Raw genomic sequence first — 24,315 nt, 5'->3', positions numbered from 1 at the left:
AATGTAGCCTCTCCAGCAAAGCATCTCCTATGCATAAAAGCAAGGGATCGAACAAAATCTCTTGATAGATGCTTGTAAAATATTAAAAGACACAGAAAGAGGAAGACCTCTAGTACATTAGGTAGACTTCCATGGAGGATATAATGGAATGATATGAGCAAGAAGACATTAATGGATAGTTATCTCCATCTATGGACAGATTATCTACACAAGGGAGATCACAGATTAATTACAAAAAGGAGTATACTAGCTGTTTTCAACAGCAGTTGAAAAATAGTGGACTGGGATTCAGGAGGCCTGGACATATTCTCTCACCTCTACCTCTTAACTTCCCTAATTTTCTTCAAGACTCAGTTCAAATACCTAATTTCTGCAGGAGACTTCTCTTGGTCCAGCCAACTGCTGCATTGGGTTCCTCTCTGCCATATAGTTACATATGTGTTGTTTTACCAATTAGAATACAAGCTCCCTGAGAGTAGGTTCTGTTTTTTGTCTTTCTTTGAATCTCCAGTGATTCAAATCTACAATCTATAGTGATTGGCACATTTTGTAGTTGTTGTTCAATTGTATCAGTTGTATCACTCTTCATGATCCCATTTTGGAGTTTTCTTGGCAAGGATGCTAGAGTGATTTGCCATTTCCTTCTCCAGGTCATTTTACAGATGAGGAACTGAGGCAAACAGAATTAAGTGACTTATCCAGGCTACACAGCTAGTAAGTGTCTGAGGCTAGATCTGAACTTATAAAGTTCAGAATTTTCCTGATTCCAGGACCTGCACTCTATCCACTGCTCACGTTGCTGTCCATTTGACACATAGTAAACTCTTAATAAATCGCTGTTGATTGACTGAATAACTAGCTTTTTCCTTAGGAACTAAACTTGTTTCACCCTCAGTTTCCTCGTCTATGAAGTGAAAAGGTTGAATTCAGTGATCCCCTATGCTCACTCCCAGCTCTGGCATCCCGTGATTCTAAGATTGGAATTTTTTCCACATATATTTATTTTGTCTCTACAACTAGACCAGGCTAATGCTCCTCAAGGGCAAGGATAGGGTTTTCTTTTTTTATTATGTCCAATAAAGCACCTTGACAAGGGAATACATAGAGGAGGCACTCAATAAAAACTGGTTGGTTGATTGAATGGCTGATCTGACCCTGTTCCTTAACAATATAAATAACCAGACAGATTGACAACTCTCCTGGATAAGCCCACCAGTAGTCCATTACTCAGTTATCAGCTGTAATGATAGTTGAAACAAAATCAACCCCCCAACAATCTCCTTTGCTCAGAGAACAGAAATGATTTGATTGAAAAGCTGTTTTGTGGTCTAAATAGAAGCTAAGTTGTGCCTCTTTCTTATTGATGAAATCCATTCCATTTTAGTTTTTAATATTCCAAGGGTAACTTAGGACAACTTTTCTATATTGAGGCTATATTTTTTCAAAATATGAATAATAGCTGTAATTTATACTCTAAGATTTCCATAGAATTTTTGAGATATCTCAATTTATCCTCATAAAAACCCTGTATGGTAGATACTATTATTATTTATTCTCATTACAGTTGAGGAAACTGAGGAAGACAGCTGTTAAGTGATTTGCCGAAGGTCAGACAAGTACTGAGTACCTGAAGCTGGATTTGAACTCACGGCTTCCTGACTCCAAGTCCAGTGGTCTATCCACTGCACCACCTACAATATAACATCAATAAATAATGACTTGAATTTGCATAACACTTTATAAAGCATTTTTACATTATCATCTCATTTGATCTTCACAGTATTCCTATTAAGTAGGTGGGCCAGGTGTTATTATCCCCTGTTTACAAAGGAAGAAAATGAAGCCCAGAGAAATCCAATGACTTAATAAAACCAGTCAGAGGCAATGCTAAAACTCTATAGAACCCAGGTCTCCTAATTGCAAAGTATCACCCCTTACTAGAGGTTTTGAAGTTAAGGTTGGATGACTATTTGTTACAGATATTATAATCCAGTTGTAAATCAATTAGATGACCTCCAAAGTTCTCTCCAATTCTGAACTTCTCTGAAACCTGTCCCTTATCAAACAGGGAGTGATGCAAGACAGGTTGATGGATTTGGATTATTCTAAGAGCATATCAATAGAATGCAATATATACACACATGTATATTATATATATGCATATATGTTATATATATTATACACATACACATATATACATAAACACATACATTTTAATATGAAAACCAAAGTACCCATCAAACACATCAAAGGAATTGGCCTCATAGCTACAGATATTCTGCTGCAAATTGTGCTTTTACTAACTATGCCGTGGTATTTCCATGCTCTCATTTATCAACAACTTGCCCAGAGCATCCCAAGGCATTTCATATACATATCAATATGTCTGGTCAAGGACTTAAGTCTCAAAAGTGTAAAAACAAGTATTAATATGTATTTATCTAAATCAAATGAAAACAAACTTATCTTTCCCCCTAGATCCCTCAACAGATATGAGTACTTTCCTCTGGGCTGTATCGCATATCTCTGTTTATTTCTTATGAATTTTTTTCATTCTATGTTGAAAGCAAATATGCAACCTTATGGACTATGACTAACAGTGACTAGCAGTAACCTGTCAGAGTTAAGTTTCCAATAAGTCAAAAAATACTTTCTTCAGAAGTGGGGCTGAAATAAACCCATCCATGTTCAAAGTTGGTTTAACCACCTTCCAATTAATTTACTTTCTTTTTATGATTCTAATTTCTTTATGCCTTCAGAAAATATTGGTAGTGATAGGGAACACAAAGGTTCCATTAGAATTCTATCATTTTTTATTTAAATAAACACTTATTAGACCCTTAGTAAGTTCAGAGCACCATTCTAGGTTCTTGGGAGATACAAAATTTAAATAAGACCTAGCCTTTGCTCTTAGGAAATTTAAAGTTCAGTAAAGAAGATATGAGATATGAATGAATGAACGTATGTATGTATGAATGAATGACAAAGCATTTATTGAAAGCTTTATAGGTGTGAAGCACTGTTAAGTGCTCAAAACATAAATAGAAAAGGGAATTAGCTGGATAATATGAAAGGGTTCAATTCTTTCCATATTGATATTCACAGCAACCCTATGAGGTAAATAGAAGGAAAGAAACCAGTATTTATTCAGTGCCGATTAGGTACCAAGAACTGTGCTAAGCATTTTATGAATATTACCTCATTTCATTCTCCCAGTAGGTACTATTATCCTCCCTATTTTATAGTTAAGGGAACTGAAGCAAACAGGTTAAATGCTTTGCGCACAGGTCGCACAGCTAGCATGTATCTGAGGCTGGGCTTGAACTCCAGTCGTCCTGACTCTAGGCCCGACTCTCTAATCCCTGCACCACCTAGCTACCTTTAATGTAGATAGAGCCGGTATTTATCTTATTTAAGGAAACCCAGAATTAGGGAGCCTAAATGGCATATCCAAATCACATGACTAACAAGTGTCTGAGCCAGGATTTAGAGTCTAACTTTCCAATTCCAAATTTAGTCAATTCAATGTCCTTACCTCTTCTTCTCTTTCTTCTCCTACTTCTTCCCTTCTATTTTTTATTCTCCTTTCTTCTACCTTTTTCCTTTTCCCTCCTTCATTCTTATTCACCTCCTCTGTAATGAAAATCACTTACGAAACAAAATTTTTTCCAACTTGACACTCTGCTAGATGTTATCTAAAATTGAGTCTAAACTAACCTTCTGGCCACCCAAGACAACCAATAATTATTTGGACAAATATAGTCAAGAAATGAATCAAATGTTTGTATCACTCATTCTTCCAACAAATTAAAAAGTGCTTGTTGAGCATATATAATATGCAAGGAACTATATTATGGTGTAATATATATTTCTGTTCAGGGTCTATACAAGCCAAAGGGTAAAGATATTCCACAGTGACTGAAGAGGGCATTGGAAATGTTGCATGCTGAAGAAAGAAAGCTTCATTTGCTCCATAAATTACTTAGAAAAGTCTTCCTGAAAGATGTAATTCAGGAGATAGACGGTTTGCTGAGTTCGCATCTGGCATAAAAGCTGAAGTGTTCGGATAAAGAACATTGTGGAGGTCTCCAAGTTCTACAGAGATGTCAAAGGCTCAGACTGAGAATCAGATTAAAATGTAATTGGGAAATGTTTAGCAAAATAAATAAAACTACAACAAACCTAGATAATGCTAATATGTGGTTTTTTAAGTCAGTATGTTTCTATTTGAGTTCAACACCACTCTTCTACATGAAAGAGCTACACAAAAAAATGGCATTTCCATAAGAATTTATGATTTTCCTTAGCAGCCAGGTCCAATGCAATTGTCTTCCTTCATAACTGAAACGAGAAACTATTTGATCATTATGGGGAACACCCAGTTTTAAAAAGTTCTCTCTTTCTTGTTATTGCTTAGATTTGTGACAAGGAGTGGCATTACTACGTCGTCAACGTGGAGTTTCCTGTGGTCACCTTATACATGGATGGCACGACGTATGAGCCTTACCTCGTGACAAACGATTGGCCCATTCACCCATCACACATAGCCATGCAACTCACTGTTGGTGCATGCTGGCAAGGTAACCCTCTTGTAACCTAAAAGGACCCTAAAGGTCCAAATATCAGACCATTCCTGTGCAGAATGGCAAGTAGTAAGCACTGAATGCTGAGTTGAATTAAAAGAACCTTATAGAGGGGAGTGATTAGATATTGGCCTGGCTAATTTTAATAATCCTTTCTTGATAAAAGAGAGATTATGGAAACTACATACTAATCCAGACAGTGAGTTTTTCAGATAATAAATTGCCTGGGTTGAGCCAGATGTTGATTTTAGATCAAAAAGAACTATACCCATTGAGTGAATGTTACTAATGATTTTTCTTGCTACTGACCCTCTGATAATTCCAAATTGGAAACTGAGAAAAGAAAAGCTTCTGATCCTCTTACAAATGCCATGAAAGGCCACCATCCTACCTCTCCCTTACCCTCCCCCCACACCTCTTAGGAAAAGATGGCAGATTGTTTTACACTCATCTTGTAGAATTCAAAGTGTTCATTGTTTTTAACTAGATATATACTTTGCCACTATATTTTATGCAATATTATTTAAGAAGAGTTCTTCAATAAATAGCAATCTGCTCCAATTAATTGCTTAAATATTAACTCAAACCAGAATGATTTATGATAAGTGGTGTGGTTTCTCTCTGTTTGGGGATCCCCAAAAACTATTTAGAAAGAAGCAGAAGTCCCACTTGGGACTGTTGCAATAAAAAATCATTCATGTTTTTGAGCTTTCTAGAATCCACTCTTCCCCTATCCCAACTCTCAGTCTCCTGAACAGTATTAAGTTTCAAAGGAAAACAGAATCTTTTATATCTGGAGTATGAGAGGAAATTTCTCAAATTAAAAGCCAATCAATCTTGTGATTATTTGTCTTTCCTTGGCTTCCATCTATTTTCATCAACTTTTCTTATTCCTTTGAATTCTTTTTTAAATCATTAAAAATCTGCCTTCCCTCTCTTCCATCCTGCCCCCAGTGAAAAAGCAAAAAAAAACCAAACTTAGTCAAACAAATAAAGTCAAGCCAAACAAATTCACTCATTAGTCATGTCCAAAAAAAAAAAAGTCTCAGTCTGTCTACATTGAGTTCATCACCTGTCCTTCAGGAAATGGGTAGTCTGCTTTATCATGAGTCCTCTGAAATCATGGTTGGTCATTATGATGATCCAAGTTCCTATGTCTTCCAAAGAGGTGTGTCTTTACAATATCATTATTGTATGAATTATTTCTCCTGGTTTTATTTACTTCACTTTGCATCTGTTCACACAAGTCTTCCCAGATTTGTCTGAAACCCTTTTACCATTCCTTAGCATTATGTGTGTGTGTGTGTGTGTGTGTATGTAGGCACCTGTGTGCATACACACGCACACACATATACATATATAATGTAAAATAACTTTTCAGTCATCCATCTACCACCTCAGTGTCCAATTCTTTGCCACCACAAAAAGAACTACTACAAATATTCTTGTTACATATTTGTCTTATTCCACTTTCTTTGACCTCTTTGGGATACAGATTTAATTGCAGTATCGTTGAGTCCGAAGGTATAATTATTCCTTTGAATTTTGCCTTTTTACATCTATGTATAAATATCCTTTTATTTTGTAATGCATTTAGTTATCACTAACTATTAACAGAAAGGTGTTAAACTACCCATTTAACTGATATGGACATGGTTGCAGCAATAGTGATAGTAGTTAGTAGTGGTGGTCATTAAATGGGCCATAACAGAATGGGAAGGTACCCACAAAATCCTGCAACAATATTACTAATGATGATAATTGACATTTAAATAACACCTACTATGTGCCAGACACCAGGCTAAACACTTTACAAATATTATCTCATTTAATATTCATAAAAACCATAGGAAGCAGGGGCTAACATGATCCCCATTTTATAGCTGAGGAAACTGAGGCAAACAGAGGTTAAGTGACTTGCCCAGGGTCACCCACATAGGCTGGATTTGAACTCAGTTCTTCCTCATTCAAGGCCTAGAGCTCTATCCATTGTGTCACCTGGCTACCTCTAATATAATATTAATTGTACAGATATTAAGTGCTCTCTCCTGTACAATATTAATGAAACACAGGTCCTTCTGCCCAAGGCAGCCATAAAAGGAATTATCACCTAGATGAGGGAAGAAAATTAATAGACATTCTCAGAACACATGATAGATATGTCAAAAAATAATATAGATATATTTCTGGAACAAGCAGACCTCACTAAGTAACAGTAGAGGCTGATTGATAACAGGTGCCTACCATCAGATTTGCTGAATGCAACTAAGGGAGGTTTCTCTCTAGATGGTGTCTATGAAACAGATGAGATAACGAAGTCACAGAATGTGAGCACTGGAAGGGGTGTCAGTGGCCATGTAATCCAAACGATACATGAAAGGATAACCACTATAGCATACACAAGTGTTTGCCCAGCCTCCACCTGAAGACCTCCCCAGCCCCTAACCAAGACTGCCCACTCCACTTTGGGACAGTAATTATTCACAAGTTTTTCCTGACATCAAGTTAAGTTGGCCTTTTAACAACTTCAGTCCGAATAGAATATGTAAATTCTATCTAAATTTCATAAAAAAATAAAAAGATAAAGAACAAGATGATTACCAATAATAGCCTTAATAATAGTTGACGTATATATTCTAAGATTTGCATCTATAGGCATTATCTCATTTGAGCTTCACAAAAACCCTGTGAAGTACTATAGGTTCTACTTATCTCGTTTTACAAAGCAAGAAACTTAAGTCTCAGAAAGGGTAAGTGAACTGCTCATGCTTATCAGGCTATGATATGAAGTGTCAGAGATGAGTGTGGAAGGCTTGACTTCTCATCCTGGATTAAATAAATCCCTGCTAAATGTTACTTATATTAACAACTTCCCTGTGTTTAGTACTTTTAGAACTCTCCTTCCCTGAAGACTGAGGCTTCTTTTTTCAAGGAGAAAAAAACAAACCTTAAGTCCCTCTCCTTTTTTTTAAGACCTATTCAAATTTTCCAACCTCAACCTTGACCCCAGTCATAGCCAAATCTAAAAGGGAGTAGGTGGAGAGAGGGACAGTCAATGGCAATATTGCAAGAACATTTTTTTTATGTTTTGTAACATCTTTAAAAGAAGCTTTATAGTGGAAAAAGCATAAAACCTGGATTCTTGTTCTTTCTCTCCTACCAAGTCAAAACTTAACCCTGAACCTGTCACTTCCTCTCCTTTAAAATGAAAGGGCTGGATTAGATGATCTTTAAGATCTCTTCCTGCTTCAAACTCTAGAATCTAATGATGCACTAAAAATACAAAAGAGATATTTAGGGAATAAAGAAAGAAAAATACTAATAACAGCAAGTTCTTTTTTCCAAACATAATACCGCCAGCTCACTGTCCTGTCCCAGGTGGGAACACCAAGGGACATTTTGGGGACAATATAGTCATTCCCCTGTGGCATTATCCCTCAAAAGTAAAGGATAAAAATCTCTTAGTAGTTCAGAGATCAACATATGTATGAATTTATCTAACCTCTTCTGGAGGCTCCATCTATTTCTAGCCTAAGAGCAAGTTGATGCTCTAATTTAAAATTTCCTTCCAAACTCAGATGACGGCAGTTATGCCTCTAGTCAAGGGTGCTGCTCACACTTGTGGGGAGCTGAATCTATACTTGACCAGTGGGAATCAAGGATTATTTAATAGCAAATTGTTATTGTCTTCTTCTGGGAATTTGCTCCGTCAATGTTACGTGATAATAATATGTCATTTTAATTTGCTTAATGTGTCCTATTAGCTAATCTGAGAGCTAAAATTTTGGAAGGATCCCAAACTCCATTTTCTCTTGATATTTTTCCAGCAATTAAAGGAAGATTGAAACTTCGTTTATACTTAAGGAATGTTTTGGGTACAGAGCTTACATATGTTGCATAATATATTAATTATAAGAGAATTCATTTACATTTGAGATGTACTTCATGCCAAAAAAAAGGCAACCCCAGTCTGTGTTTCCAATGGCATTGACATCATTTTGATGTTCAGTGATTACCAGGAATGTTCTAGACAACATCATGAACAAAATAACAAATCTAAGGGTGTTCCATCTCTGCCTCATCTACTTACTGATGGGACTAGCTAGATGATCCTCCCAATATCCCTTCCTTCTCAAACTTTCTTTGGTTCTAGATTGAGTTCCAAATCATCTCTTTTAGATCAAGAGTTGATAAAGTTTTTTTCTTTTGGGGCTGACTCCTAGGAGGAAAAAAGAAGAATGAGTTTTAAAGTTAAAATAGCACTAGGCTAGAAGTCCAAATACCTGAGTTCAAATCTCTTAGCTTTGCCTTTTACGAGCCAGTGATCTTAGGTATAATACTTTATTCTTCTTTCCAGGTTGATTATGCAATGATTTTATAAGTAAAAAAAACAAGTTGAATAAGAATTGCTTTTTTTTAAGAAAAAGAAATAGAAACCACTACACTTGTCCATTCTAAAAACCAAAAACAGAATATAAATTCCACAAAATACAATAAATAATAAAGGTTCTGTTTTGGTTTCATGGCATTGTTATTTTAGTGAAATAGACAAAAAGAGAAGGAAAGTGAAAGGGAAGGTGGTGGGATTAAGGGAGAGAGCAGATGATAGGACAGGATAAACTTTGAGAGCTATCTGTCAGAACCATGCTATATCCAGCTACTAAAGCACAAAGACTGGATTTGCAACAAGGTGTCTCACCTTGATTCCATTTCGGTGAATTCCTACGTCAACTCTCAAGTACTCAATAATTTTCACATTTGGACCTTTGACCAAATATATGTCTGGAAGGCTGGCTAAAGAAAGAATTTTTCCAGGTGTCATAGGATAAAAAAGTGACCTTAAGGGATGATTTACTTTGACAATCTTACTGTTCCTAACCTTAGACAAGACTCAGACAGATATCTACTTTTCAGACTGTGTCTACTGCCATGATTGAAGACAGATGCCATCAGATTGCTCAAGCTTAGTAAATCTGTTTTTGTGGAGCTCCTGACCAAAGAGATATTTAGGATTGCCTCGATGTGTGTCTGGCTATGAGTATCTTGGGGTTATTTATTCTGATGAGACTATATTCAATATCAATTCTAGAAAGAGTAAGTTACCATGTGACAAACATGTGGGTGTCTTGGAATCTCTCTCTTGCACGACTGCTTTAAAAATCAGATTGAAAGTTCTTTTAGACATAGCTGCTATATTAGTCCATTCTTTTGAGACTGTAATGCATATGTTGTTTTTCTCTCAAAGCTTTAGGGCATCTGCTGAGACTCTGATAGGGTACTGCAAGGGACCTTTGGCAGCCAGGAAGGTAGACTGAGGACATCTGGTGCCTGGAGTCAGGGTAGGAGAGACATCATAAGATAGAAATAAAGAGAGATGGTAAATGGAGAGGGGGATGAGAAGGCTCCCATTTGGACCTCACATGCTATACCATTTTGCCACAGGCTATACCATCTTGATAATGTCTATATCCACTAGTCATGAAGAATGTTCATTCCTCCACATGGTTATGCAGAGATAGTTCATAAGCACATATTACATACTTTGTTTAGGCATTTGATCATAGGATTTAGAACTAGGAAGGACCATAAAGATCATGTGGTCCAATTTCCTTGTTTTGCAGATTTGGACACATATTCAGAGAAAGGAAGTAATTCATTCGAGGTCATACAGACAGTAATCCTGGCAGAGAGAAGATTCTAACTCAGTTCCTCTGATTCCAAATTTAATACTCTTCCCACACTATCTTTTCATTATGTGATGATTTTATCATATAAATATGAGAGGACAGTGTATTTTTTTAACACTGCCCTATCCTTTAACAGCACAAAACTGGTACGCAGTCATCCATGAAAGTCTTTTCATTAGAAGAAAACAACATTTCCACGTGGGATCTGCTGAATCAAAAACCTCGTGTTTCCTGCTTTCTCACCTCATATTCTTTTTCCTATCCCACTCAGCCCTATTCCTTCCAAAGTCCCAATCCATTTCTGTCCCTTCTTTTTGCTCTCTATCCTCTGGAAACGTGTCTCTATTATAAAGAAATTCCCATTCATTCTGGATCTCTTTCATACTTTTCCATCTTTGGCACTCATAAAAACCTGGTTTAATCCTAAACACCTTTCTTCTGACACTATCAGCAGCATTGGCCATGCCTTTTCTCATTCTTTCACTGTTTCTTCCCTCTTCTCCTACACACACACACATGCATTAGGTCAAGATGGGCAAGAATGGGACAAGGATCAAGAATGAACTCCTTGCATCCTACTGGGATCCATCTATGTTGCCCTTTTCAGATTCTTGTTGATACCAGCCAGGTGGTACCATTCTCCCTGTTCTCTCAAGGAGAACATTACCTGTCTCATTGTCTTCCTTTGTGCTCCATCCTTTGCCCTTATCTTTGGCCATGTCGCTTTAAACACCCTGACCTCATAATTAACTTCAACCCAAATACTTTCATATCTACTCCACCTCAGAAACCCACAATGGCAGTTGCAACTGAGACTCTCATTGTCATCTAATATTGTTACACGTCTTCTGTCCTGAACTCTGAAATTTCCCTCTCTCATTATAAGCGATGCTCTTCTAATTCTGTTATTTATTGTTACAATAATTTCCAGGCTCTAGCACTCTTTGTTCTCCACCACCACTCTGACTTCACTTTCTGTGTTTCATAGTCTTGACTCCTCTGTTCAAAACCCTTCAATTGTACCCTGTTATTTATTTAATCAAATCCAAATTTCTTGGTCTGCCATAAGCAGGTGCACGAGTGCTCAAAAAAAATTGGTTGATATGAGCCTCAGAGTCAAAATGCAAAAAAACCCCATAAATATATATATACATATACACACATATATACATATAGTACACACACACACACTCATACCATTACTAGAATATCTGGAAAAAGTATTTTAGTGAAAAACATTAGTTAAAGTACTCCCTGAAGATGATTTATGACCATGATTATTTCTAAATTTTTTAAATATAAACTGATATACATAGAGAAATACTCTAATTTTTTTAAAATAAATATTTTTTAGTGTCTTTTCATTATTTTAAGCCTACATCATTACTGCCAGAAGTATTTCAAATAACATGCCTAACTTCCTAGCAAGAAATGCTAATTGAATTGATTTCCCAACTTTGAGTCAATAATGACTCAAACACAGCCAGAGCTGTGATTCTGGCCCAAAAGTCTTTACATCTTATGGACAAAAATCTTCTCTGGGACAACTGACTGATGAATGAAAGCATTCAGCTAAGAGCAGCACTTGGTTGTAGGTTACCCACATGGTACAGCAGATTTACCCTATCACCCAGAATAGACTTTTAAGGGTCAGACACCAAGCAAAGAATTGAATTGGGAATATAATTGTGGGTATAAACAATTTGTCATCATAACTGTGACCCATTATTGAGAGCCCTTGAACCATCAAGGTACCTCTCTCTCTCTCTCTCTCTCTCTCTCTCTCTCTCTCTCTCACACACACACACACACACACACACACACACACACACACACACACACACACACACACCACCACCACCACCACTGCCATCACCATCCCCAACTCCTTCCCTATCAAGGTATTGTGTTTCAGTAGTACTCTAATGTTACATTGACTCAGAACCTCCAAAAGAGGTCATGTTCACATAGGTAGCTATAGGAACTGGGACCAGGTACTCCCAGAGAGTGAAAATGCTGGCTTTTGTACTGTCTTACCTCCCATTTCCTAAAGGAAAATGGACATTTTCTATTGATAGGGGATCTGAGAATCTGAGATAGGAGAAAGAATGGACTCATGGCAACAGAACAAATTGCCCCCATACCTTTAAAGGTACAGATTGAAAAGTCCCATACTTATTGTCCTGAGTCCCAGTCAATTTTGTGCCCCATGATACCTGGCCATAGGCCAGAATGATTTATGTCAATGGTGTCAAACTCATTTGGAAATGGGGGCCATTCAACCACACATAAGGATCCCTGAGGATGTGTAGAATACTACATGTTAGCATTATCTATGTTTTATTATATTTTTATTTATTTCATTAAACATGTCCCAGTTACATTTTAATCTGCTTCAGGTAGCAGGTAGCCACATGTTTAACTCCTCTGTTCCATTAAATTCTTTGGATTTTCTAATAGTGTGAATCTCCCAAAATGTTAGACTTTGTACTTTTGTAAGGCACTGTAGGGAACATAACAATGTTTAAAAAAAAACAACATAATCTCTCTCCTCAAGGAACTACAATTTTGTTGGTATAAGGAGACAGACACATAATGAGACAAGTCCTTATGCAATAATAAAGGCTGTAGGAGCCCAGAGAAGAAAGACATAGATCATTATGAGCTAGCGATCCTCAAGGAAAATGTCACAGAGAAGAGGAAACTTGACCAGGTCTTGGACTGATGCACAGGATACAGAAAGAGAGGGTGATAATAGAAAGAATGCTGACTTGGAGTCCAGAACTTGTAGGTTCAAATCTATTCTCTGATACTTACTTTGACCTTGGGAAAGTCACTTAACCACTGTTAGGTTTTGAAAAAAAGAGATAATTACACCTATAATTCCTACGTTAGCAAGTTTGTTGTGAGGATAAAATGAAAAAGATGTACGTAAAGTGCTTTGCAAACTTTAAAGGACATTTATGTCAGATACTGTCAGAAGAAAGAGTACAGCATTCCAGGTTTGGGTAAGGACGTGAACCAAGGTGTGGAGATAACATCAATCTCACATCTGAATAAACAGGAATTGGTCCTGTTCCTCCTAATGAGTCTACCGTTTTCTTCTTCTAACAAAGAGAACATATTTTTTTCATGTCCTTCTACATACAGAAGCTACTTTCAATGCTTTAGTATAATGATACCCTTTAGGAGACCTAGAGGGGTCCATTTATAGTAAATGGCACTTTTCTAGTTCTTCAGTCTCCTCCGTCAGATGACAGCTGGCATTTCTTTTACTCCCCATCTCAGTGCTCTTCTGCCTGTATTTTCCTAAGCATCAATTCCAGCCCTTGATCTCCTAATTATCCTCTTTATTAACTAACTTCCCATTTTTAGGGATCAGACAGATCTCATTTGGTCTTTGTCAATACCCTCTAGAATTCCTATTGCGTATGGTAGAAGGGAAATCTCCTTAATGCAATGTGTTGTCTTGGTAGAAAGGTAGTTTCTACATTATTGGAATTCTTCCAGTAGAGGCAAGATGCCTATTTGCTGGAGGTGGAGCAGAAAATATTCAGGTGACGTATGAGATCCCTTCATATCTCATCAATCTTTGGGGGTATCATTTTATAACAACATCAAAAAAAAAAAAGATTATTTCCTTTTTTCACCTGATAATTCCTGTCCATCCTGCAAAGTCCAGTCCAGTACAATAGTCAGAATATGCTCACAAAATCCAGCTGTTAAATGTTCAAAGTGAGTGTTTGCACCTTGAAAGTTAGCAAATGCTACTAATCAGGACGCAATTTATGGTTTTGTTGCTCTCTAGACTTAAGAAACTGATGGAAAAAATATTGATAATGAGGATTAAACGTAAAAGTGTCATTCATATATTTTTGAAGAGTGTGCTGTTAAAATATGTACCAGCACAGCCCTGAATAGAGCAAACACATTAATTTTTATTTATTATTTATTTACTTATAAATAATTTTTATATACATTATATTTTATATTTATATAGTATATAATTAAATATTTATATAATATATATTTTATATATAAAATATATATTTACATAAATATATAAAATACATATGCCCTGAATCAAGTAAACATTTATTATTTTATTTATATACTTATAAATAATTTTTATATTTATATAAAATATGTAATACATAAATATATAAAAATATTTTAAAATATAAAGCTATATATGTATAAATAAATTATTATTTATTGTTATCATTAATTTATTAATCATATTGCAGGCAGAGTTAAGTGCTAAGTGCTAGAAAAAATACAGAGTTTAAAAGGAGATCCATCGAAAGAGAGACATCAACAATAGTGGTAATTATTATACACAATGATGCATAATAAATTATTAGAAATAGTTTAAAATAATAAAAGAAAATTGTCTGAGGGCTTTAAAGGATGGGTAGGGATTCAACAAGCAATGACTTAGGATAGAAGAGGGAGGATATTACAAGGAACAGTGAACAGTCAGCAGTCTGAGAGGGGCAGAGTTCAATCTAGCATAACTAGAGCATAATGTGTATGGAGAGTAATGAAATGAGTGGTTGGAGAGTTAAGATAGTGCTTTAAATTCCATGTGAAACAATAACTACGTAGTGGTCCAGAGAGAGTCACTGAAGATTTCTATGCAGAAGAATGCCATGGTAAAATCTATTGTGATTCCAAGCAGTATTATGAAGGATGGATCAATCAATCAATATAAGCACCTACTGTGTTCCAGGCCATATGCTAAGTGCTAGGGATACAAAAAGAGTGCCCTCCCTCCCAAAAAAAACCCAGTCCCTGCCCTTAAGGAGCTTAAAATATTTTTTTTAATTTATTTTATTCTGAATTTAAGAAATAAAATAAACATTTCCATAACATAATAGAATGAAAAAGATAATTGCACATGAAAATGCAAGTCTATTATGTATAATTTGCTATTCCTTTTAAATATATAATAAAGTCATATGTAACTTTCTTTTTTTCCTTTTTTTCTTCCTTCCCTCCTCCCCTCCCAGCCCTCGAAATGGCTACCATGAAACACAAATATGCGTTTGTGTATCTATTCCATACATACATCTATTTATTAGGGATCTCACTATCTGATGGAGGGAGACAATATACAAGCAAATATATAATTAAGGATTTCATCAGCTCCCGTGGACTCAACTATTATCTATATGATGAGAATACTCAGATCTATTTGTCCAGACCTAACCTCTTTGTTGGCCTCCAGTCTTACATCTCCAACTGTTCACTGGACATCTCAAACTCGTTGTCCCATAGATATCTTAACCTCAACAAGTTCAAAATTGAACTATTTCCCCTTCCAAAACCTTCCCCTCTTCCTGACTTTCCCTTTTACTGTGTACTACCATCCTCTCAGTCCCCTGGCCATCAACTATCCTCAACTCCACATTATCTTTCACTCCCTATGTCTATTGCCAAGGCCCATTAATTTCACCTTTGTAACATCTTTTGAATACATTCCCCTTTCTCCTCAGATACTGCCACCATCTTGGTACAGACCCTCCTGTCCTCATACTTGTTCTATTGCAATAGCCAGCTGGTAGGTCAGCTTGCCACAAGTCTCTCCTTACTTAGTCCATCCATCCTAAATTCATTGTCCAAATTAATTTTTCTAAAACATAGGTTCAAGTATATCACCACCCTATTTAATAAACCCCAGAGGCTCCCTATCATCTCCAAGATAAAATACAGATATTCTTGTCATTCAAAACACTTCCCCCTCCCCAACCCCACACACCTTTCAAGTCTTCTTATACCTTAAACTCTGCAATATATACTCTGATCCCATGACATTGGCCTCCTTCTTGTTCCTTACACAAGATACTCCATCTCCTACTTCTAGGCATTTTCACTGGCTGTCTCTCATGACAAGAATGAATGCTCTCCCTCCTCATTGCCTCCTTCCAGTTTCCCCGGCTTCAAGTTCCAGTTTAGATCCAACCTTCTACAGGAAGCCTTTCTAAATCTCTCTTAATTCTAGAATTTCCCCTCTGTTGACTCTTTCCTATTTATTCTATCTCTACAGAGTTGTTTTATGTTGTCTCCCCCATTAGACTTTGAGCTCCTCAAGGACAGGGACTGTCTTTTCCCTTTCTTTGTATCCCTAGTGCTCAGTGCCTGACACATAGTAGGTCCTTAATATTTGCTGATTAAGTATAATCTACAACCATTTTTCTAGCCACAGATCACAATTTCAATCCACAAACAAATGTTGAGGGCAAGAACTGTGGAACAAGGATAGACTGGCAGTGCTGTCACCCTGACCCTCAGTGATTGATTGGGATTGAAGATTCAGTTTCCAGACTCAGGACTGGGTTAAGGCCAGCAGTGCTGAAGGTCTGAATTTTCAGAGCCTTCCAGCTAGAAGACAAAGGTTGGAGTCAGCAATTCTCCACTGGATACCTAATCAGGAATATGTCTGCAATCATATTGCCTGGGTGTGGAACCTGGAAAGTCCAATTGGACAAGCATCAGAGCCCACCACAGATCAGATTGCATAAAGCCCTGAGAGTCTGCTGCTCTTCAACCCTAGCCCACTGTCATGATCTTTGAAGGACATGGTACTCCAGAGCTTTAGGACCCCAGAAAAAAAAAGAGCAGAATGATACTAATCCACAGCTTTCCCTCCAGAATTGCTTATGGCCTGGCTCTAACAAAAAAAGTTCCAATTTGGGGATGCAAAGCGAGAAAAATGAGTTTAAAAAAAGATTCCCATCATAAAGAGATTATGGTGCCCGAAATACCCAAGATGGGGATATGGTACCCATCTGCAAAGAAGCAGTAGTTGAAACAATAAGAGTAGAAAAAATTTCGAATTGAAAGAAAAAAGAGAAGGTCAAAGACAAATTCATAGGGATACCACAGTAAATATCAGGAAGAGAACAGCCAGTCAAAGACACAGAAGTGTGGTTGGAAAATTGGGATAAGGTTCAGGGGAGGGTGGTACCACTGAAGTCAAATGAGAAAAAAGAGCAAGAAAGATTGGTCCACAATTTTAAAAAGCTGAAGAGAAGTCAAGGGAAAGAGGCTGAAAAAGGGAATGATTACTTTGAAGGGTTTAGAAGTCATTGCTGAAGTTAGAGAACAGCTCACTCCAAGGAACTGGAGCAGAAACCCAAGGAAAGGCTTGAGGAGAGAGTGAGGAGGGAGGAAGGGAAGACATTGGGTATAAGCTACTTTTCAAAAGTTTAGTGATAAAAGGAAAGATAGAAATAAGGCAGTAACTCGATGAGCCAGATGGGTCAAGGAAGGGCTTTTTTAAAAATGGGATAGGAAGGAGAAAGTAGAGAAGAAAAAGTCAGAGCGCATGAGAAGGGATCAGTACTGAAGCAGCATCCTGGAGAGGTCACCAGAGAATGGAAGCAAGGACTCGGATAAGGAATGAGTTTCTGTGCTGAGTAGGGGCAGCTCTCATTCAGTGACAGGAAGGAGAGAGAAGGTGATGATTGATACTGAGGAGATTTGAGGAACAGAGAAGGGAAATCTGAAGAAATTCATATTGAATGACCTAAATCTTCTCAGTGAAATTGGAAACTAGGTCATCCAATGTACCTGGGGTGGGTTGTAGGGGAGAAAAGAGAATAGCAGGTTTAGAAAGCTTCTGTGGGAAATGAGATAAGGAATCAATAAGGGTATAGTAGATGGACCTGTGAATTTGTAATGGGTGAAATCTGCTTGATTTGTGACTTTCTCCATCAAAACTTGGCAGCTGTAAAAGAGAAGTGTAGAAAATCAGATAGTAGGGGTTACCCAGGGAATAGGTATCATTGATCAGGAATGACAGGTGATGGGGTGTTAAGGGATTCTAGGGCTGTACCAAGTGAAATATTAAAGTAGCAGATCAAAGGTCAAGGCAAATCAAACCAGAGTGGGGAAGGCAACTGAGATAATACAAATGAGTCAAGGAGTCAAAGGTCATGGGATAAAGCTTAAATCTTCAAAGGTTTAATTTTAATAAGAGATCCTATGAAAGATCTAACTCTGGGCCTCACTCAGAGTTTGATAGGAAGATGGTAAATGGCCTGGGTATATGACTGAATGGGATGGGAAAGCAGAGCACTAATACTAGAATTTCAGGTGCGTAAGAGAAAGAGAAATTAGGACATGGTGAAGAGAAGAGACAGAAAAACCAAATCACTCCATCTAGCCAGCCACACACTCTGCCTTTAAATAAGGCTGGCTAACAAATGTTCAACTCCATTAAAGCTATATCCACACACATTCCTAAAGGTGTTTTCTCCCAGAGTTGTTAAGCCTCCTCCCTATTGTTTATTACAGTAGCTTTTAATCATTTACTAAAGCATAGATTTAGAACTGAAAAGGACCTTAATGGTCAACTAGTCCAATCCTCTCATTTTACAGATGAAACTGAGACTTGCCCAAGGTCACAGAGGTAGGCAGTGACAGATTTGAGATTTGAATCCAGGCTGTCTGATCTCAAATTCAGAACTGTCTCTGCTGTAGCATGCTGAATCTTCATTCATCTGCAGAACTGAAATAATACTATGATTAGCTGTGTGGGTAATGTCATGATACATGAAAATCAGGTTAATTTCACAGGTCAGTGCTGCTAACCTATAACACACCTGAAATGGGCTATTTATTTAATCAGTATATAAGTTTCTTGTGAATTTTGTTTTGAGAGCAGCAAGAGAAATCATTATTTTGTGTCATCTGTTGGTTATAGCTTCCAATCTTGAAGATGAACTAGCTGTCAAAGGAATTGGAATGGAGTACACCTGGAACTGTAGGGCAGTGATTGGATTTCTCCCAGTGACCTTTCTTAAAGGGTATCACAAAATTCTCAAAATAACATCAAATTAAACCCACATTATGGTGAAAAATGTTTGCATGCCATTTTAAGTTTTTATTTATTTTCACATCCTTCATTTTATTCAGTCTTCATTCTAATCCTATAAGTAGGGCAGATCACATTTTTGCCAATGACCAAAGTTAATTTAAAGTAGCTCACCTGGTCTAGAGCTCAGGTCTCAAATTCTGACTCTACAGCCTTCCCACCAAACCATTCCATATCATAGGGCGCACACTGTGATGGAAGGTGTGAAGGAGTACATGAAATCAAACTGACAAATAGGAGAAGAGATTATGATCATCTAATGCAAGGTCTAAGCACATAGGAGAAATTTACCAAATTCAGTGGAAAGGAATGGAATGGAATCCTTGGATGAGGATGTTGCTAGAGATCATGGAGTCCCATTAATAAACAACCAACAAGTTTTATTCTGAAGCCTCCAGTCTGAAAAAAAGGGGAGAAAGGAGACTTCTCTGAGTCTTATCACCCCACCACCACCTTCAGATGCTGCTGCTTTGGATTCCAAACTCTGACTTCCCACAAGTAATCTTGGCTGGATATACAGGAATGAGGAAGGAGCTATCTCTTAAACATCATAGCCATCAGACTTCAAAATTCAATATGCCCCAAATTAAAGTCCCTATCTTCTCCTCCAAACTGACTCCTCCTTTGCCTTCCAGTTTCTCTCATGTAGCATCTTACCCAGTGAATCATAAGTGAGTTCTCTAACTCTTTTTTCACCAACCCTGATGTCCAAAAAGAAAACAAACACATTTTTCTATTACTTTATGGCACAAACTACTCTAACAGGATCTTGAGACTATAGGATCTCAGATCTAGAGCTAATAGAAACATTGCTGTTGTTGTTCAGTCATTTTTCAGTTGTGTCCAATTCTTTGTGATCCCACTTAGGATTTTCTTGGCCAAGATGCTGGAATGGTTTACCATTTCCTTCTCCAGTTGATTTTATAGAAGAGAAAACTGAGGCAAACAGGGTTAAGTGACTTGCCCAGGGTCACATAGTTAATATATGTCTGAGGCCAAACTTGAACCCAGGAAGATGAGACTTCTTGATTCTAGGTCTGGAACTCTATTCACTGTGCCACCTAGCTTCCCAGTAGAAACCTTAGAGGTCATGCAATACTTCATTTTACAAATAAGGAAATTTTGCTCAAAACAGCCAGGTGGGGAGGAAAATATATGTATTATAAACCCCACTTTACAGATGAGGTTAAGTAGCTAACTGTTTTGTCAATAGTCACACAGCAACTTTCTTGGAACCAGGAATCAAACTCCAGTGTTCTGAATTCAACTACCGTACTTTCCACTATAACATGCTGACTTTGTCAAGCCTAATATTTCTATTTCTTTAATATCCCTTACATCCTACCACATCACACCTATCAGATTGGCTAACATGACAAAACAGGAAGATGATAAATGTTGGTGAAAATGTGGGAGAGTTGGATCACTTATTCATTGTTGGTGGAGCTATGAGCAGATCCAACCATTCTGGAGAGCAATTTGGAACTATGCCTAAAGGGCTACAAAAATGTGCCTACCCTTTGACCCAGCAATATCACTTCTAGAACTATACCCCAAAGAGATTATAAAAATGGAAAGGGTCCCACAGGTACAAAAATACTTATAGCAGTTCTCTTTGTGGTGGCCAAAAACTGGAAATCAAGGGGACGCCCATAAATTGGGGAATGGCTGAACAAGTTGTGGTATATGAATGTAATGGAATACTGTTGTGCTATAAGAAATGATGAACAGGAATACTTCAGAGAGGCCTGGAAGGACTTATATGATCTGATGCTGAATGAAAGGAGCAGAACCAGGAGAACTTTGTACACAGTATTAACCAGTGTGAGTAATTTTTCTGATAGACTCAGTGCTTCACAGCAATGCAAGGACCTAAAAAATTCCCAGTGGACTCGAGGCAAAATGCCTTCCACATCCAGAGAAAGAAATATGGAATTGGATCGCAGAATGAAGCAGACTATTTTCTCTTCTGTCTTGTTTTTGTTTTTCTCGTGGTTTCTCCTGTTCATCTGAATTCTTCTATGAAACATGACTAAAGTGAAAATGTATTTAGTAAGAATGTATGTGTAGAACCCATATAAGACTGCATGCTGTCTTGAAGAGGGAGGGAGAGAAAATCTAAGATTTATGGAAGCGATTGTAGAAAACTAAAAACAAATCAATTAATTTAAAATTTTTTAATTAAAAAAAAGAAAAAATACGGCAGAATGTGAACTCAAAAAAAAAAAAAAAACTCTTGCCTCCATCCCACTCTCTCCATTCCTATTATCAACATTGAGGTCCTTCTTAACTTTTGTCAGAATTCAGCAATTCAAACCAGAACTCATTTTCTTTCCTCCCAACATCTCACCCTTCCAAATTTCCGTGTTACTCTCAAGGATACCACTGCCTTCATAGTCATTCAAGCTCACAACCTCAATGTCATTCTCATCCTGGATACCAAGTTCATTGCCAAATCTTGTCATTTCTACCTTGGAATATCTTTCCTATGTGTCCCCTTCTCTACACTTAAACAAATGCCACCCTACTTTTGAACCTCATGCCTCACCTTCACTATTGCAGCAGCCTTCTAATCAGTCTCACTGCCTCAATTCCATCCCAAGTCCAATCCACCCTCCATTCAGCTACCAATGTGATCTTTCTAATACATAAGTCTGCCAGTGTCACGACCACTCACCCCTCACTTGAAGAGCTCCCATAGCTCCTTATTTCCTCCAGAATGAATATATAAAATTCTATTTTTGGCATTTAAAACCTTACCCATTTTTCACTTTCCAGTTTTCTCATACTTTACTCTCCATCATTCACTGCATAGTCCAACTACATTAGAACATGACCCTCTGCCTCTAGTCTTATATCACCTGTGTCCCATACCTAGCAAGTCCTATGTCCTCAACTCAGCTTCTCAGTTTCTTTCAAGATTCATTTCAATGCCTGCCTTCTGCAGGAGGCCTTTGCCTCTATCTTGTACATACCTAATTACTTACATGTTAGCCCTACCATTATAATGTAAGTTCCTTCAGAGTGGGGTCTATGGTGCCTTTCTTTATATCCCCCATGCTTAGCACAATGCCTGGCACATAAGTGCTTTATAACACTTGTTGACTGAATGACTGACAATGGCAATGACCTCTAAACTGTTCTTTCTTTTTCCATTTTCTTGCATCCTCCCCTAGTCTTCCCTATCTGGTTAACCTTTTTTAAAAACTTTTTTAAACATTTAATGTTTCCCCCAATTAGAAGTAAAAACAATATTTTAACATTTGTTGTTTTTTTAAAGTTTTAAGTTCCAAGTTCTATCCCTTTCTCTCTCCCCTCCCCCTTCCCTGAGATAGTAAGCGAGCTGATGTACTTTATACAAGTGCACTGATTAAACTTTTGAAAATTTAATATTTTTCAACAATTATATGTAAAAACAATATGCATTATTTTTCTAAGTTTTGCATTCTGAATTCTATTTCTCCCTCCCTTCCCTACCCTGAGATGGTAAGCAGTTGGATATAGGTTATACATGTGCACAGATTAATGCTCAACTTTACAAATATCTCTCTCCATTGCCTGCCCATTACAAACTTCTTTGCCAAGCATTCAAGGGCCTTCATAATTTGGCAACTTTTGTTTCTTTCCACAAGGATATGCTCCATGAGGTAGTCAAAGACAGCAAATCTATTTTCCAAAGAGGTACGATTTCCTGCCCCTGTGCCTCTGTTCATGATGTTTCCTCTGCCTAGAATGCCCATTCCCTCCAGCTATTTCTGTCAACTTACTATTCTTAAGGACAGCAGAGAGAGTGCTGGACCCAATGCAGGGGGTGAAGCGGAAGGAAAGGCCAGGAAGACCCCGGTTCTGATTCTGCCTCGAGTATTCAACTGTGTGACTGGGGAACCTACTTAATTTCTCCGAGCCTTCATTTCTCCATTTGGAGATAGCCTGTCCGTCACAGAGCTGTGAGGATCAAATGAGATAATCTATGTGCAGCACTTTTAAATCTTCAACCTATTACATGGGGTGTCCCCAAAGTCTTAGTACAACTAAGTGTTCATGAACTTGAAACTGCACTAAGACTTTTGGGACACTATAAAAGTAGCAGCTCTTGGGGCTTCCCTCTCTCCTCCTACCAGCTCCACGAAATCTTCCCTGACCCTGCCAGCCAGAGCTAATCTCCCCTTCCCCTGAATCACTGTAGCCTCTCTCTTGCCCTCTTGCATTATAGTTGCTGGAGTAGATGTTTTAACTTCTCAGTAAGAATGTAAGGCCAGTGAGGTCAGCCTACATCTCAGTCTTCTTTGTACTCCTCTCAGTGCCTCAAATGGCACCTTTTACACACTAGATCCGAAGAGTGAGAGGAAAGACCTCCAGCATATGGACTGTGTCATTTGCAAAGGATTTACACAGAAAAGTAGAAGAGAATCAGTCAGGAAAGAAAGCCATGGTGAGGTAGAGCATCCACATGGATGATTTCACAGGTATATTCAAAAATCCAAATGAATTACATCCCCAGACAACCCAGAGAAAAATGAAAAGTATTACCAGTCGTAACATTTATATGGTGCTTTCCATTTTTCAAATTGCTTTACGTATATTCAATCCTCACAGCAGCCCTATGAAATAGGAACTTTTATGATTCCTATTTTACAGATGAGAAAGTTGAGGCTGAGAGAGGTGACTTGCCCAGGGTTACAAAAGGAGTCAGTGTCTGAGGCCAGTTCTGAATTCAGGTTTTCCTAAGTTCAGTGACCTGTTCAATAAGTCTAGATTATTACCCACATGTGCCAAGGAGAACATTACACAAAGAACCAAGAGACTTAGAAACTAGTTCTGGTTCTTCCATATGACCTTAGGCAAATATTTAACTTCTCTTACCCTGTTTCCCCTTCTATTAAATGGCTAAATTAATCATCATCCTGCCTACCTCCCAGGCTTTTGAGGATTGGTTAAAATACTGTATTTGGGAACACCTTAGTATAAGAAAATATTTTTGGGGGGTCTACGCAGAATAGCTAGCCCAGGAACATTACCCACTCATTATCTCCCAGAATAAAATCTGTGGACTTTCTGCAACATATTGAAGTTCAGTTTCCAGGACTCAAGCCAAAGAAGTGAGTAGGATCTGATTTGTCTTATAATGGGGTTTTGTCACCAAAAGTGGCCACTTTATTTCTTC

General features: G+C 37.6%; 1 protein-coding gene across 1 annotated transcript in view; it reads left to right on the top strand.

Moving 5' to 3' along the window:
- CLSTN2 (calsyntenin 2) overlaps positions 1 to 24,315 on the top strand; it is a 962,254-nt gene that overhangs the window by 889,129 nt on the left and 48,810 nt on the right. Inside the window, exon 9 of the mRNA XM_072613511.1 lies at positions 4,418 to 4,580. Within this exon, the coding sequence (XP_072469612.1) occupies positions 4,418 to 4,580 (163 nt within the window). The remainder of the gene's footprint in view (positions 1 to 4,417; positions 4,581 to 24,315) is intronic.

The sequence above is a fragment of the Notamacropus eugenii genome, chromosome 5, assembly GCF_028372415.1.
Source record: "Notamacropus eugenii isolate mMacEug1 chromosome 5, mMacEug1.pri_v2, whole genome shotgun sequence".
NCBI lineage: Eukaryota > Metazoa > Chordata > Mammalia > Diprotodontia > Macropodidae > Notamacropus > Notamacropus eugenii.
This window is presented reverse-complemented; position numbering and strand designations above follow the sequence as displayed.